The sequence below is a fragment of the Megascapheus bottae genome, unplaced genomic scaffold (genome assembly GCF_031878675.1).
Source record: "Megascapheus bottae isolate mThoBot1 unplaced genomic scaffold, mThoBot2.hap1 HAP1_SCAFFOLD_154, whole genome shotgun sequence".
NCBI lineage: Eukaryota > Metazoa > Chordata > Mammalia > Rodentia > Geomyidae > Megascapheus > Megascapheus bottae.
This window is the reverse complement of record NW_028327569.1, coordinates 85,132-101,581: the sequence shown is the minus strand read 5'-3', so window position 1 is coordinate 101,581 and position 16,450 is coordinate 85,132. Positions and strand designations below refer to the sequence as shown.

Here is a 16,450-nt window from a genome sequence, read left to right as displayed (position 1 = left end):
AATCATGGCAGCTGAAAGACAAATATGGTGTTGTGTTTGCAGGAAAGTTTTGGAAGGAGGCCAGCAATTAGCAGCCTCCAGTACAAATGTTCACAATGAGGCCTTTGACAGTGCTGGCTGGCGTTACAATTCCTCTGAAGGCTTCGAACAGTTCAAAAAAGGTGTTTGCTTTGTGCTTTCAATGGCAAACATATTTCCAGAAATCAGCCCCAGTTGCATAACTTGATAGGATTGTAAAGAAGCAGAATCATTTATTTTTAATAGAATCTTTAAGTACCTTTTGTTTCACAGGAATCAAATCTCAGAGAGATTTCTATCCATTTTCAAAAGATTTTCCACATTTGGTCAGAGACTGGAATGCCACAAACCGATCAAATGAAACCAGGGGTGGGCACATTCACCATCACCTTTCTCAGCCCTTCATCTGGGAGGACTGAGTCTATTCGTTTGTTATGGTTTAGAGCAGAATAGTAGTGACTGGCGTGGCAGTCAGAGTTTTTATTCTTGCAATACTGGGGCTTGAACCAAAGTCTCACTTGGTGCTCTACCAATCGAGTCATGCCCTTCTGTTTGCATTCTGCTTTTGATACTGGCTTCAATCTTGTGATCTTCCTATAATCCACCCAGAAATAGGTAGGATTACAGGTGTTCACCCTCGTGTCAGACTTAGATTGCTTCTCACCTTCTCTTTGAAGCCTACTAAGAGTTTTGTGCATAGAATCCTGTAACTCTGATATGAACAGAAATGGGAATGATTTAATGTTAACTTTTCCCTCAATATACCACACAGTACAAGATCTGAATTTTCGAATTCAGTTCCACCACTTCAGATTTCCTTTTGTAATCCAGAAATGCATAGATTGTTTTGTTTTTAACTTTGGTTTCAACAGTGTGTGGGAAGCCATGTATAAGAAAATCGTGGAAGGAAGGAAATCAGCAGACTTTAGCATATTGAGTTCCTATAGATTTCAGTCCCACTGAAGAGCTGAGATGCACACATGTCAATAGAAGCCAATTAAGCAGGGATTGATATTGTCTTCAAAATGAAATCTATACTACTGGTTGCAAGGCTCCTGCTTGTCTTTTCAGGCTCTGAACAGTTATTTTATAAAGTGATTTTCTGCATGTAGTTCATTCAGATAATTCCTTCCCTAGAAACTTCTTTCTTTTTTTTATATATTTTTTATTGTAATTAATAGAAGGGTTATATTATATTCACTAGATAGAAGGTGCATTACTTCACATACATTGATACCCTTTCTCATGTCATGGTCCCCATTTCCCTCACCCTCAACCCCCCTCCCGCTGCTCATGTTGTTTTCCTCCCTTCCCTACCCAGTTTCAAATAAGCAATCAAGCATATATACAATATATCAGATAACAAGGTGAAATACTGTAACAATATGAGATAACCAAGGGACAGCAAAAGTGATGAGAGATAACAGTACATTAAGGTCAACAATCATTATATGGCTTTTGTTTTTATATCCTGGAGGTCCTTGCATTTAGCGTCATTCTATATGGCCTTATTTATCTAGGTTTTGTTCTATTGTAAATCTCTGCTAGGAGAGCCCAAGGTTTCTACTGATTATGACAAATGAGCCTATGTTCCTTTGAGTCTGGCTTACTTCACTTAATATGATTTTCCAAGTCTTTCCATTTTTCTTACAAATGGGGCAATGTAGTTCTTTCTGATGGCAACATAGAAGTCCATTGTGTGTTAAGTACCACATCTTCTTGTTCCAATCATCTACGGAGGGGCATCTAGTTTGGTTCCATATCTTTGCTATGGTGAATAGTGCTGCAATGAACATTGTTGTGCTAGTGGATTTAGTATGCCCTTGTTTCTGGATGGTTGGGTAAATGCCACGTAGTGGAATTGCTGGGTCATAGGGGAGTTCTATGTTTAGTCTTTTGAGGAACTGCCATACTGCTTTCCATAGTGGTTGAACGAGTTTGCACTCCCACCAACAGTGTAGTAGTGATCCCTCCTGGCCACATCCCCTCCAGCATCTGTTGTTATTAGATTCCTTGATCCTGGCCGTTCTCACTGGAGTGAGGTGGAATCTTAGAGTTGTTTTGATTTGCATTTCTTTTATGGCCAGAGATGTTGAGCATTTCTTCATGTGTCTATAGGCCATTTTTATTTCTTCTTCAGAGAATACTCTAAGTCTTTGGCTCATCTTTTAATGGGGTGGTTGTTTGTTTGGAGATTAGTTTTGGAGTGATTCAATTTTTTGAATTGTTGATATATTTTAGATATGAGGCCTTTGTCCGTTGTATGGTTACTGAAGACCATCTCCTACTCTGTAGGCTTTCCAGTTAATTTGCTAGCTATGTACTTTGCCATACAGAAGCTCTGCACTTTAGTGCAGTCCCACTTATCCAGACTTTCTCTGATTTGTTTTGGGTCCTTATTAAGAAAGTTTTGACCTGTGCCAAGGACACCTAGTGTATCTCTTATTCCTTATTGTAAAGTTTTCAGTGTATCTGGTTTTACCTCAAGGTCTTTGATCCATTTGGAGTTAAACCTAGTGCAGGGTGACAAAGAAGGATCCAAATTTAGTTTTCTGCAGATGCTTAACCAGTTCTGCCAGCACCACTTGTTGAAGAGGCCGTCTTTCTTCCATTCTATTTTTTTTGGCTCCCTTATCAAAGATTAGGTGGCCATATGTCTGTGGGCTAATATCTGGGTCCTCAGTTCCATTGGTCTTCAGGCCTATTCTTGTGCCAGTACCAAGCTGTTTTGGTCACTATGGCTCTGTAATAGAATCTAAAGTTAGGTACTGAAATTCCTCCTGCACTGTTCTTTCTGCTAAGAATTGTTTTTGCTATATGGGGTCTTTTATTATTCCATATGAAATTTTGGATTGCCTCTTCTATTTCTTTAAAGAATTGCATTGGGATATTGATGGGTATTGTGTTGGCAAGTTTGCCATTTTTACGATGTTAATTCTTCCAATCTAGGAGCATGGGAGGTTTTTCCATTTCTTCAGTTCTGCTTTAATTTCCTTTTTCAGGGTTTTAAAGTAGAAACTTCTTTTTTTTTTTTTGGCCCCTTTCTCTTTCTGGCCCCGCTCGCTCCGGCCCCGCTCGCTCCGGCCCGACTAGGCCCCGCTCGCTCCGGCCCCGCTCGCTCCGGCCCCGCTCGCTCCGGCCCGGCTAGCCTCCCTTTCTAGCTCAGGCCCCGCTCGCTCCGTCCCGGCTCGCTCCGGCCCGACTAGGCCCCGCTCGCTCTGGCCCCGCTTGCTCCGGCCCCACTCGCTCCGGCCCGGCTAGCTCCCTTTCTAGCTCAGCTAGCTCAGGCCCCTCTCGCTCTGGCCCCGCTCGCTCCGGCCCCGCTCGCTCCGGCCCCGCTCGCTCCGGCCCGGCTAGCCTCCCTTTCTAGCTCAGGCCCCGCTCGCTCCAGCCCCGCTCGCTCCGGCCACCACTCGGTTGGGCTCCTCTCACTCCAGCTCAGCTCGCTTCTTTTGCTCTCCGTCGCCATCTCGGTCTCGTCTCTGCCACTTCCGGTTTGGTTGTGTCTCGTCTCTGCCACTTCCCGCTTGGTTGTGTATGTGGGATACCGAGGAATCGAACCCGGGTCCTTGTGCATGCTAGGCAAGCACTTTAACCACTAGGCCAAACTCCCGGGCCCTAGAAACTTCTTTCTTAAACTGTCTCTTTTATTAGGAGGGATGATGGGACAATACTTGACATACTTACTTGAAACTGAGAGAGCAGAATACTGGGATCAAAATAAATTTTCATGTACATGAGACTACTTAAAATTGGATACTTACCTTTCATTTTATATTTATTTATATCACAAATTATTTTATAAGAGGTGCCTATTATTATTTAAAATGCAAATCTAGTTAATTATAAATGCTGGAATTTCAGTTATTATTGTTTGTATTATTGATGGGACATATCATGTATGTGGTGAGGATATTGGAAGTTTGTCACCTGGATAGAGAGGTTCATGACACATAGGAGATGTGCACATATAATGGACTGTAACACAAGCCAACAAATGTTGCATTTGGCAGTGAGATTTTCTTCCGATGCTGGACAGAGAAAACAGTAAAGCAAAAGGATGGGCAAAGATTATGCAGAGGATATATTTTATCTAAAACTTTGAGGGCTTCATTCCCCAAAACATTGTTGAACAAATTCTATATGCCAGGCACAATGACAGGCGGAGGAAAGGAAGGCCAGAAGTATTGAGTGGGTCATGAGCTGAAACGCCTGGAGCAGACCAGAGCAGCTAGCCAGGGGCAGTGATCTTGTTGGCTGGAGGTATTGCCAGGCTCTGATGTCACAGCAGAAATCCTATTATCTGCCAAGAGTCTAGTCAAGGACCAGTTATATCCAAGCATATACTATCTAGAGATAAGACACCCAATCACCACTCTGCAGAGCCCAGAGGAGAAGATAGGAAGCCCTTCTACCATTGCCAGAAGAACTCTAGATTTCTTTGACCCCAGATCCACATGTGAAAGGAAAAGGAAGGGGAGAAACAATCTGTACTTAGAACTTAGTGTTTACCAACCTTCAGTTGTATTGAACTAGAAACATCTGAAGCAACAGGAATCACAAAATTTGAGCGACGTATGATTTTACTGCCACCCAGCTAGATAGGCGTTCATAGGGGGCAATATAGTTTAGTTAGCTATATTGTGAATGAAATTGTATTTGCATGAAATACCTAAAGTGGGCAAATTCATAGAGATAGGAAGCAGATGAGTGATAGCTAGACACTCAGGGGAAGGGTAATGGTTTCTGATGCAAATGTGTTGGGGATTTCTTTGGGGGAGATAAAAATACTCTAGAATTTGACAGTGCCAATGGCTGTGCAGTTTTTTTTGCATATACTTAAAACCCTTTAGTTGTACACCTTAAAGGGATGTGTTTTATGGATGATGATTCAATAAGAAATGTAAAAAATAGGGGCCGGGAGTGTAGCCTAGTGGGAGGTTGCTCACCTAGCATGCATGAAGTCCTAGGTTTGATTCCTTGGTACCACATACACAGAAAAAGCTGGAAGTGGTGCTCTGGCTCAGTGACAGAGCAGCAGCTTGGGCAAAAGTGTCAAAGGACAGTGCCCAGGAAGGACTAAAAAAATTATTTTAAAAAATTGTAAAAAATGATTAAATTGTCTAAATGATAACAACAACAAAAAAATCTATGATTTCCTCCAACATCTGTTAGCTATGTTTCAGGATGTTGGGGCATCTCATAAGAATAAGGGCATCACCTTGAAAGGGCCTTGGCAGGGTGAAGTTTGCCTCAGCAGAAGGGTGAACCATTCGTGGGCCGATGGTGGGCTTCTCCCTGTTATCCCTAATGCAGCTGGCTCTGCCTCTGTGCTCAGACGGGTTGAGCTCAGGCTCACAGTCTGCAACAGGAGGTATCAGTTAATTTCAACTGAAATTCACTGAACTTATCAACTAAGGTCAAGCCACTTGGCCCAAACAGGAACTTTTCAGAAACAGGCTAACAACAACAAGAATTCTCATAAGATTGTTAGAGAGGGACACATGTTGACAGAACAAACCAGTACCCTGATCCAGATAATCAGTTCCTTCAGCCTGGTTGGCTATGATCACTACGACACTACAACCCTCCGGAATCATCTTCCTATAGCATCTTGCTGCCAGCCACCATCTGAGCACTGTCATACCATGCCTAACCAGGCCTACATCACTGCTTGCTGCTTGCTTCCGTAGCTAAGCTTCTTCATTTTGGCAGACTCTATCATTTCCAACATAATTTTGTTTTCTGAATTCTGTTTTATTTTTTCATGCCTGGGAGTTTATGATTTTTTTTTTATTAATGCTTGTCTTATTTGTTTTATTTGATTACTTACTTTTCCCGTCAAGTGAGAGTTAATGCTGGTAACTGCCTGAAATTCTTTTGGGAACAGGATGGTACATTGATGTCTTAGCTAATTAATCTTGGTCTCCTGTTAATTTTCTATTCACAGCAGGAAGTTTATGTGCATATTTTTCACTCTAGGAAGAAACTTGAGTACTCTGAGAAACATTAAATATTACAAGTAAAAATAAATATGATTTAAACTTCTCTTTTATTAAATTTTCTCTATATTTCCCACTGTTTTCTCCAAGTTCCTTTGTCAGCTATCAACATCTTCCAAGTTGTAGATCGAAGCTGCATTCTTCCTATCCTGGTGTCTTCCTGTTTTATACATTTAATATGAACTATTTTTCTTTAATAACTTTATCATGGAGATAGGTTTCAAATGATTTTTTCGTTAGTTTCCTTGCTTTTGCTGTTGTTTGGCTAGAGTCAAAACTTTTGTCTCTTCTGCTGTCATCATTTACCTAACAATCTAAATGTAAATTTTATAGGAAATATGCCAAAGGAGAGATCAAGGTAATATTCAATATTAATAGTGGTGATTCAAAAAAGGATGATATAAGCTGTTGAACCAAGATTCTTATATCTGTTTACCAAGTTAATCATTAAGCATAGAAAGCTCTTTTGAGGGAATATTTTGTCCTATAATCCCAAGAATATACCCTGTATACTCTTCATAGACAGTTTAAAAATGCAAAGGTTTTGCATTTTGTTACTTAGTGTGGATTTTTGGCATCCTAGTCATACAACTAGCTTTCCTATTGTAACTGGTCAGATGAAGGCTGAAGCAGATCTATGAGGTCAGATGTTTCGTTTGTGTGTGTGTGTTCATCCCTCAGGTCTATTTGGGACCCATAGTCTGTCATAGACCTGGCCTGCCAACAGGTATGAGAAAATGGTGCTACAGTCATCTATTCTGGCTTTTTTTCTTTTTATTTCTGATTTCTGATTCACTTTTGACGTCATGTTGCTAGAAAAACCAACCTCTGCTACATTTAACAACCAGCCACTTGAGAGAGGCGCCATGATTTGCACTCCACACACAGCCGGGAGATGGGCTTTGACGTCCTATGACTGGGTGTCAAACAGTAACAGAAGACCACTTCCTAAGCAGTCACAAAGGTTCAGAAGGATAGATTCTTTTCTAGATGTTCCTGATAAAGCTTGAAATGACTACCACTGCATGTGGTTCCGTTTATTGCATTAAGCGACTTTTGTAGCCATTAAATTAAAAAAATATATCTTCTTTTTTTCTGTTAAAATTGAACAGTTTGAATACAGGGTAGGCATGCTTCTTAAAGGATGGAAAGTAGACGGGCCTGCTCAGGGTCAGTGAGCCTTATCTAGTACAAAGCTTTACATACAGGAGAGAGCTCTAATTAGAAAGAGGAACACTGATGTCTACTTGGAAGTTAACTAGGTTGGGCACAGTGATGCACAGTTGAATACTAGAACTCAGGAGGCTGAGGTATGGACATCACTTGAGCCTGAGAGTTCGTGACCAGCCTAGGTAACACAGTGTGAGATGTCATCTCCAAAAAGGCTAATAAGTGAGTGAAGGCAAGGATAATTTTGATAATTTTTTTCAAAATCATCTTCATTAGCTCTATATTTCTACTTAATCTACTCAAATTTCATAACTTCTGCAGAGCTTCAATTCTTCAAACCAAAGCTAAATAAAATAGCTATACTTTGCTTTTATTTTTTTTATTTTTTATTTATTTATTTATTTTTTGCCAGTCCTGGGCTTAAGCTCAGGGCCTGAGCACTGTCCTTGGACTTTCTCAAGGCTAGAGCTCTACCACTTGAGCCTCAGCACCACTTCTGGCTTTTTTCTATATGTGGTACCGAGGAATCAAACCTGGGTCTTCATGCATGCTAGGCAAGCACTTTAACCACTAGGCCAAACTCCCGGCCCCTATACTTTGCTTTTAATTGGAGGAAAAAATATTATCTAAACAAGTGAACAAGTGCACTATTTGCTAGAAAAGTTTCACAGTTTTAAATCAGTTTTGTCTTTTTTTTTTTTTTTGGTACAGGTCCTAAGGCTTGAACTCAAGGCCTGGGTGTTGTTGTGGAGCTTTTGTGCGTAAGGCTAGCACTCTACCACTTGAACCAAGCAGAACTTTCAACTTTTTTTTTCCTGCCAATCCTGGCTTGAACTCAGGGCTTGAGCACTGTTTGTGGGCTTTCTCAAGGCTAGAGCTCTACCACTGGAGCCACAGAACCATTTCCAGCTTTTTTCTATATATGTGGTACCAAGGAATCAAACCCGGGTCTTTGTGCATGCTAGGCAAGCACTCTTACCACTAGGCCAAACTCCTGGCCCAAGAACTTTCAACTGGAGATAAGAGTCTCAAGAGATTTTCCTGTCTGGGCTGGCTTCAAATCTCAATCCTCAGAATCTCAGCCTCCTGAGTACCTAGGATTACAGGTGTGAGTTACTGGTACCCCATGTCTTCTGGGTTATTTATATTTATTTGCCAGTTGTGGGGCCTAAACTCAGGACCTGAGGATTGTCGTTAGACACTTTTTGCTCAAGGCTAGAGCTCTGCCTCTTGTACCACAGCACCACTTCTGGCTTTTTCTGAGTATGTGGCACATACTAGGCGAGCACTCTACCACTAGGCTACACTCCCGGCCCCTGCTGTGTTATTTTTAAAAAGACAATTATAAAACAAAATAAACTGCCAACTTTAAGGGATGGGTGAGATTGAGATACATGAAGACCAACAGAAAGGGTGGCAGTGATCAAGATGCATTATAGTTATAACCTGACATGTTGAATTGAACAATGAACTTCTCTATCACCATGAGTTGCTTCACACAAGGTCTAATAGGGTCTTTAAAACCCTATTTATAACAGTTTTATAAAAAGATTTATAAGCTCTTCAGAAAAAGCTACTTAGTCCACTGGTTTCTATGATGTGGTTATAAAAAGATTTTCCTGCTGCTGCTGCTGTTGCAGCTGCTATGAGCTTCTTTGAATTCTAATTAGTTTATATGGGCAGCACTAATTCTCGCTCAAACAGTTACCTTTAAACCTGTATTCACTGTGAATCTTACATCAAAAAAATGATATTAAGCCAAAGCAAGTACCTACATTTGGGAATGCAACAAAAGAAAAGAAAGGAGACCAACCTCTCTGCATGGTGCCGGGTTTCAGAGATAAGTCAATATGTAAAAGGCCTAGATGTTCACATGAACAACTTCCCCTGACTGAAGCTGACATCTACAGTTTCAGCACTGACTGGCATCATGCATCAGGCTCTTGAATAAATATGAGTATTACAACTCACTTTATAAGCAAAGACTTCTGCAGGTATTAGCACTGCCCAGCCACAGAGAATTCTTCACAATAAGAAAATAGGACTCCTGCTAGGTTTTGAATGGCTGCTGGGAGAACTGGCAGGAGACTGCAAGCAGTCCTGGGTATGTGAGATGAGTATGTGAGATGGGTATGTGAGATGGGGCAGAGACTATGACTCACCTCCATGGCCCTCATGCTGATGATTTCCACACCACACTTCTTGCCTCGCTCCACTAGGTCACCGCCGTAGGAGTCCATGACGACTATGACTGTAAGGCCTGGCATTAACTTGTTTTCTACACTGTCTAGTAAGAGTCTGGCCTTATCTGGCTTGTCAGCAAAAATCACAGAGAGTTCAGCTGTAAAAGAGAGAGGATGAAGAGTAAGCATTGGGGTGTTTGACTCTAATATCTGACCCTGGAATAGGGTAAGTGCTACATTCTCCTTCTTCTTCTACTGAGTTTGTTTGTTTTTTTTTAATTCTTTTCCCCTCAAGGTTTGCATTTTACCACTTTCAAATTTTTTTAACTTTTTCAGGCATTAACCAACAACTAGGTTGATGCTCAGATCCCAAACTTACCTTTGTTGACTATATACGTGATGGCTTCAGCTCCAAGGGTATCATAGAGGGGAACCACCACCATGGAATATGTGAAGCATGCCAGCTCAGTGATCACCCACTAAATGGTAAAGATCAGGGAGAAAAGAGGAAGATGTTCTATCAGAATCACTCCAACACTCCTCTGAGAGTCAGCAGAATAAAATCAACATTTGTTTTTTTGTATCTACACTCAGTATAAAGGAGAGCTTCATAAAGAAAATAAAATCCTTCCTCCTTCTTCCAAAGAAACTGTAATATGCCTGAAGAAGGGAGGCAAGCCTGTGAAAAGACATTAATAATAAAACCAGTGAGCATGGGTAGGGGCAGTCAGGCTAGAAGGGCAGGCAGGCTGGAGCAAGATAACTGCAGAGCAGACGCTTGGGAAAGGCCCACAGCAGTATACAGAACAGTGTGGGGGTAGGGGAGGAGGCAATATATATCTCTAACAGGAAATTAAAAAAAAAACTTCCCCCTGAAAAGTGTCACAGGAAAGAAATGACAGAAGGATTACTCATCTTGCCACAGCAAGATGACTTACCTAGCTGATCAACATATCTGGTGACCCTTTTGGCCACTGCAGATATTTCTGCATGACTCAGCTGCCGTGGGAAGAGAGCACAAGCATCCCAACATCTCACAACTTGGCCTGGAACTGGGATGTTGTGGGGTGTTTTGTTTTTGTTTTCTTTTGCCAGTACTGGGGCTTGATCGCAGGGCCTAAGCACTGTCCTTGGGCTTTCTCAAGGCTAGAGCTCTACCACTTGAGCCACAGCACCACTCCCAGCTTTTTCTGTGTATGTGGTACTGAGGAATTGAACCCCGGTCTTCGTGCATGCTAGGCAAGCACTGTATCACTAGGCCAAACTCCCAGCATTTTTTTTTCTCTTTTCTGGAACAGACTTTAAGTTGTCAGCAGTGGAGTCAGAGCCTCTTGCCTCTCAAGAGAGGACATGTGCCTTTCACAGCCCTCTCTTTGCTGTGTCTTATTCTGTCCCTTCACTGTTGTCAAGTACCTCACTCCTCGACTTGGATACAATGTGATGTGAATGTATGCAGAGCCTGGCAGCCTTTGACCTTGGCCTCCCCACCCCTATTTCTTTAGAGACTCCATTCAGGTATCTCCACCAAGAAGCCCTCCTTGGCTGATTACCTATAATCTTCTCATACCACATTAGAGAATTATCACCTCTGGGGTTTGTCTTCCCTTATATAACACCAGGGATAGAACCTAAGTCACTGTGTGCAGAGGGGCTCTATATGGTGCCTGGCCTGTAGCAGGTGTTGAATGTAGGACGCTGTCTAGTTGTTGTAGTGAGGGAGATGTTATGGGTATATATACTCGTGGTAAAATTCTACTAGAGAAAATATACTAGATATGTTTGTCTGGAATAAAAGAAACCAATGTCTATAAGTATAGTTGCAGGCCAGCTGTGGGGAATGCTATTTTTCCTTTCATGGAACATGACTCTTTCTTTTTTTGGGGGGTGGATGTGTGTCATGGGGCTTGAACTCAACCTGGGTGCTGTCCCTGAGCTCTTCAGCTCAAGGCTACGGCCCTACCCTTGAGCCAAGCTCCACTTCCTGTTTTCCTTTTTTTCCATATATTTTTTATTGTAAAGAATAGAAGGGTTACATTATATTCACCAGATAGAAGGTGCATTACTTCACATACATTGATACCCTTTCTCATGTCTTAGTCCCCAATTCCCTCCCCCCACCCCCACCCCTCATTTTGTTTTACCCCCTTCCCTATGCGATTTCAAATAACCAAATATGTATATATACAATATATCAGATAACAAAGTGAGATACTGTAACAATATGAGATAACCAAGGGACAGCAAGAGAGATGAGAGATAACATAGTACATTAAGGACAATAATCACTCATTATATGGCTTTTGTTTCTATATCCTGGAGGTCCTTTCATTTAGTGTCATTCTATATGGCCTTATGTATCTAGGTTTTATTCTATTGCAAATCTCTGCTAGGAGAGCCCAAGGTTTTTAATGATTATGACAAATGAGGGAAACCATTGAGCCTATGTTTCTTTGAGTCTGGCTTACTCCACTTAATATGATTTTTTCCAAGTCTTTCCATTTCCTTACAAATAGGGCGATGTCATTCTTTCTTTTTTTTTTGCCAGTCCTGGGCTTGAGCTCAGGGCCTGAACACTGTCCTTGGACTTTCTCAAGGCTAGAGCTCTACCACTTGAGCCTCAGCACCACTTCTGGCTTTTTTCTATGTATGTGGTACCGAGGAATCGAACCCGGATCTTCATGCATGCTAGGCAAGCACTTTAACCACTAAGCCAAACTCCCGGCCCCTGTCATTCTTTCTGACACAGAATTCCATTGTGTATAAATACCACATCTTGTTGATCCACTCATCAACTGAGGGGCATCTGGGTTGGCATCATCCAGAAACAAGGACATACTAAATCCACTAGCGCAATGATGTTCATTGCAGCACTACTTACCATAGCAAAGATATGGATCTACTTCCTGTTTTCTAGAGGTTAACAGGAGATAAGATTCTCAGTTCCTTCTGTGCCTCAGCTGACTTAGAATCTTGATCCTCAAATCTCAGCCTCCTGAGTAGCTAGGATTACAGGTGTGAGCCACTGTGTCCGTCTGGAACATGACACTCTTAAGAAGCTATTCTGATTTATAAATCAGGAAGCAGCATGGATCATGTCTTTTGGATACAAGTATGTAAAACAGTAAGTTTCATTCCTTAAGCCCAATGACAACTTTTCCCAAAGCAGCTCTGCTACTAACTTGCTGACTAACTTTTTAAGCAATACCACCAAGATACAGTCTTACTTAAACTGACTCTTATTTAAATTGACAAGCATGAGTCTAGGTAGTTAAGTAATACACTATACGTACATGAAGCCAGCTCATAGGGGTCCTGCCCCCACAGCCCCAAGATTTTCTTTACTTGCCTCTTTGTTTCTCTCTCCATTCCTTTCTCTATTTCTCTTCTCTTCAGTTCTCTCCTTCTCTCTCCCTCATTTCCCTCTCCCTCTCATTGTCTCCCCCCCTCCCCCGCCCCACCCCGCCTCTTTCTCTGCCCGGGGTTAGCCATGGACTCTGTTCCTTCTACCTATTTCTTCTGAAGACCTGGGATTACAGAGACATGAGCCACCTCTCCTGCTCATTTGTTGAGATGGGGGGAGGGGTCTTGCTAACTTTTTGCCAGGGCTGATCTCAAACCACAATCTTCCATCTCTGCCTCCCTCTAGCTGTGCTCACAGGTACATGCCATCATGATGAACTTTTTTTTTTGAGACAGAGTATTGCTAACTGTTTTGGGGGTGGGGGGAGGAGGAGAAAGGGCTTTGCTAACTTTAGATTTTAACTGTTATTATAAAGATGATATGCAGAATGGTTATAGTCATGTAAGTCAGGTAATGAGCATATATCCTTTTGGACAATGTCACCCTTTCCATTGCTCTCTCCCAGTTTTTCCCTCCCATCTCCACCATGAGTTTTGTATGGTTTATTTTCAATATCAAGTCTAGTGAATATCACTGCTGCATTTATTGACCCTTTGTCCCTTCATTTTTTTCTTAAACCCAAGTTGGCCTAGAACCACAATCTTACTCCATTACCATCTCCTGCAGAAGGGGGTTGGCCCCTGGCTTGACTTTGAGATAGTGTCTTGTTACTTCCTTCTCCCCTTCCCACGTTGTCCTCAAACTATAATCCTCTTCCCTCTATTTACCAAGTACCTGGTATAGGTAGGCATGAGCTATCATATCCACTGTCTCACATGTATAACTTCATAAGACACAAAACAAAGCCTTTCTCAGCAACACACAGACCAGAAAAGGTAGGGTCAAGCAGATGCCTGCATGAGCTCTGGTTCCTATCTACCTCCACCCTTCAGAAGTCGAGTATAGGCATCTAGTAGTTAATACCTCAGGTCTGTTTTGAGAGAAGATGCCGATGAACTGATCTGAGGAGGCCTTGAAGCCCTTCTGGATCAGGGCCGAGCCTATGCACTCTGACATTTCTGCAACCTGAAAGGAGGGAGGAAGACATCAGAAAATAGCACTGGGCCCCATTTCAGAGAACAAAATTCACCAGATAACATGTGTAGTACAGTCAGCAAGCAGCCATGCACAAGAGAAGGGCTATTCCTTTACTGAAATTATTATAATGCCACAGTTTTATTTGTTACAATTCAAAATTATTGGAACTGATTATATGCTTTCTTCTGAAAAGCAAAGGAATCTGAATATAGATGACACATGATGATGTCACAACTTTACATTTACTTTTCTGTTTTAGTTTTATATTATAAAAGCAATAAAGAGATATGGATTATTCTCTCAATCTGTCTATGTCTCTTTCTTTCTCTCTTGCTCACTTTCTCAATATAAAAAACTAAATCAAGGGCCTTGTACATGCTAGGGCAAGGGCTCATTCCATCTATCTCCCTTCCTTTTGACAGTCCTGGGGCTTGAACTCAGAGCCTAGGCTCTGTCCTTGACCTTCTTTTGCTCAAGGCTAGCACTCTACCACTTGAGCTACAGCACCACTTCTGGCCTTTTCTGTTTATGTGATACTGAGGAACTGAACCCAGGGCTTCATGCATGCTAGGAAAGCACTCTATTGCTAAGCCACATTTCCCAGCCTTGTTGTTTTGATACAGTCTCAGTATGTAGATGTAGACTCCAGGTTGCCCTAGGACAATTCTCTTGCCTCAGCTTCCAGAATACTAGGTTGCAAGACATCACCACACCCAGCTAGAGGTTTTTGTCTTTGTTTTCTTTTCATGCATAAAGAGCAGCAAAGTAACATATCGTTGGTAACAGAAGCAGCCAGTTTTTTTTTAACTTAAAAAAATTAAGAGTAAGATCTTCTCATTGGAATCTACAATTCTGTTGTTGAGTTTTTATTCTTAGCAAATCATTCAATATATACAGAGGTTTTAGAAGTCTTTCTGTACTTATTCAAAATGATCTAAAGTAAAAAACCAACAAACACTAAGGCAAAAAGGCAAGTGGCTGGCTAGTTAAGTGAGTGCATGAGAAAAATGCTAAGTAAACACTATAATTGTGAGGAACAGCAAACTTTGGTTAATAGTATTTAATAATTATTATGAGCAATATCTAAATAAGTTTAAAAATAAATACTATTAATGAAAACACTTTAAAAATCTATTTACATTTGAATTCTCAAGTGTACTTTTAAAGCAAACACACACACACACACACACACACACACACACACACAGAGGCCTGTGGGAAATGTGGCCCCACCCATCCCCACCAGGAATCCAATTGGTTCTGGGATGTGGAGCCATCCAGCTTTGCCTGTGGGAATCACATTGACATTGGCAGGGTGACAGTGGAGTGACTGAGAAGGCTGGGTGTCTTCTATTCCACAGAACAGCTCACAGCTACAGGTGGCACTTGAAGGACTGGAATCTGAGGAATATCTGCAATTGTTTGCAGACCTCATGGGGAGAACAGACATATATATGTATTTCTAGAAAGATGGTGCATATCCTATCTTTATTTAAAAAAAACTCAAAGAAATTGCTAGCCTTCAAAAGGTCAGATTAATTGGGCAAATATAAAAAATAAAATAAAAGTTGGGCACTGGAGGCTTATGCCTATAATGCTAGCTATTCAGGAGAGTGAGAACTGAGCACTATGTTTTGAAGCCAGACTAGGCAAGAAAGTCCCTAAGATTCTTACCTCCCAATTAGCCACCAAAAGCCAGAAATGGAGATGTGGCTCAAGTAGCAGAGTGCTAGCCTTTAACAGAAAAACTCAGGAACAGCATGTAGGCCCTGAGTTCAAGCCCCAGCACTAACACAAAAATAAATAAGTAAATAATACAAATCAAAGTTGATTTCACCAGAGTCCACTTTACATCTTCCCCAGACTTCAACTGAAATGTGTAAAACATAGATAAATACCTTTGGAAACTTCAAAGATTGGGCATCTGCCTTGAAAAATTGAATCTGCAACCTTGGTCTTTCCCCTTCCAGCCAATAAATAGAGTAACATTAATCCTGAAAGCACTGGAGAATTCTTTGAGGCCTGAAAGCCATCATACATATGTGGCTAACACATATGAACTTTTTACAGGACTTGTGGAAGTGAGGCAGGGACTAAAGGCACAACAGAGGTAAGGATATCCCCGGTCACCTGAGTTACACAGTGATGTTCCTTCTTTGGCTAGGCAAGGCATGATATAGTTCACACTTTTTCTCTTGAGATGGAGCCTATTGCATTCTCATCACCCATCCTTGAGGAATGGAAAGAAATTATGGTCTCAGCCCAAGGAGTCCCTGTCAGTACTAGTCCCCAGATGTGCTTTGTGGCAAAAATGACAACTACACACACACACACACACACCTTCAAATAAAGAAGCAACTTTCACCGAAATCAATTTGTAGTCATGAATGCCACAGGATTACCTGGCTGGAAGCTAGAGAGAGAGACAGAGAGTAATTTCCTGGACAGCTGTGCTGTGTGGGAAACAAGGCAGGGAAGCTGGCTTCCAGCTGTGCCTGCTTGTCCTGGGATTGCACTGGGGAAAATGCAGTGATGTCTAGATTTGGCGTAATTATAGTAAAATAAACATAAAAAGCAATGCCTTCCTATTCTATAACCTGACATTCATAAACTATGTAAATAATTAGAGCCACCAATCA

At 41.5% G+C, this 16,450-nt stretch overlaps 1 protein-coding gene across 1 annotated transcript in view; it reads right to left on the bottom strand.

Moving 5' to 3' along the window:
- LOC150039630 (long-chain-fatty-acid--CoA ligase 1-like) overlaps positions 1–16,450 on the bottom strand; it is a 39,900-nt gene that overhangs the window by 18,334 nt on the left and 5,116 nt on the right. The window contains exons 4-6 of the mRNA XM_090327720.1: positions 13,698–13,799; positions 9,753–9,852; positions 9,353–9,531 (exon numbers count right to left, since the gene is read on the bottom strand). Of these exons, the coding sequence (XP_090183846.1) occupies positions 9,353–9,531; positions 9,753–9,852; positions 13,698–13,799 (381 nt within the window). The remainder of the gene's footprint in view (positions 1–9,352; positions 9,532–9,752; positions 9,853–13,697; positions 13,800–16,450) is intronic.